General features: G+C 60.8%; 1 protein-coding gene across 1 annotated transcript in view; it reads right to left on the bottom strand.

Annotated features, from left to right (window-relative positions):
* Positions 1–1,209, bottom strand: part of SF1 (splicing factor 1) — a gene marked incomplete at both ends in the record, with an annotated part of 6,356 nt that overhangs the window by 1,438 nt on the left and 3,709 nt on the right. The window contains 3 exons of the mRNA XM_010004492.1: positions 18–141; positions 832–921; positions 1,005–1,157. Coding sequence (XP_010002794.1) covers positions 18–141; positions 832–921; positions 1,005–1,157 — 367 coding nt within the window. The remainder of the gene's footprint in view (positions 1–17; positions 142–831; positions 922–1,004; positions 1,158–1,209) is intronic.

Below are 1,209 nucleotides of genomic sequence, written 5' to 3'. Positions count from 1 at the left end.
CCCGGGGCGTCCGGGGCCTCGTCCTCCCCCGGCAGCATCTGCCCGTCCTTCCTGCCCACCTTCCCCTCCTTCACCGAGCCCTTCCCGCGGATCATGATCTTGGCGTTGCACTCCTTCTCGATGTTCTTCAGCGTGTTCCCCCTGGGGTGGGGGGCACAGCTCCCTTTGGTGGGGGGCACATGGCCCCCTAAAACCCGCCCCAGGGGAGAGGGGGACCCGGCGGCGCCACGGCTTCGTTAGAGGTCTGGCCTCGTTAACAGCCCAGCCTCATTAAAAGCCCTATGTCATTAAGCGCTCAGCATCGTTAAGAGACCCCCCCTAATCATGGGGGTGTCACCCCCTAAACTGCCCTGTACCCCCCACCCCAGCCCCACAGGCAAGGTGAGCAAACCCCCAGTTTCATTAGGGCCCAGCCTCATTAACAGCCCATTAGGGGATGACAGGGGGGAAATTAGAGTGAGGGGTTCAAAATGGGGGGAGATCCCCACCAAAAACTCACTGGGGCACCTGCAGGCAGAGACAGCAGCACCCTAGCTTCATTAGGGGCCTGGCCTCATTAACAGCCCAGCCTCATTAAAAGCCCTATGTCATTAAGCACTCAGCATCGTTAAGAGCTCCCCTAATTACTGGGGTGACACTGAAGAGGGGGTGTAACCCCCTAAACTGCCCTGTACCCCCCACCCCAAACCCACAGGCAAACTAAACAAACCCCCAGCTTTATTAGGGGCCGGGTGCCTTAGACTCATTAAGCCCCCGGGCTCATTAGCAGCCTGAGGTCGTTAGGAGCCCCCTCCCCAAATGAGGGGGTGCCCGGGGGGGGTGCAGCCCCACCTGGGTCCGATGAGGAGCCCCACAAAGTTGATCTCGGGGTACTCGTCCTGCGGGATCATCACCTTGTCGCTCACCCTGGTGGCCGGCGGCCTGGGGAGAAACACACACCAGTGAGAAGAGCAGGAAAGCCCCAAAACAGCCGGAATTTGGCCCAAAAAGGGGCAGGCGCTCACTTGTAGTCGGCAGGGGGTTTGAAGTCGGGGTTCAGAGCCACCATCTCAGTGATCAGGGTGTGTCTTTCCTCCTCCAGCTTCTTGCGCGTCCGGAACTCGCGCGTGTTCAGGCGCTTCCCCTCGCTGTTGTAGATGGGCTCGGGGGAGGGGGACCTGGGGGCAATTAACAGGGCTAATTAACACCCCCCGCGCCCCCTCGGGGAGG

The sequence above is a fragment of the Chaetura pelagica genome, unplaced genomic scaffold, assembly GCF_000747805.2.
Source record: "Chaetura pelagica isolate M959 unplaced genomic scaffold, ChaPel_1.0 scaffold1729, whole genome shotgun sequence".
Lineage (NCBI taxonomy): Eukaryota > Metazoa > Chordata > Aves > Apodiformes > Apodidae > Chaetura > Chaetura pelagica.
The sequence above is the reverse complement of the archived record's forward strand: the minus strand, read 5'-3'. Positions and strand labels throughout refer to the sequence as shown.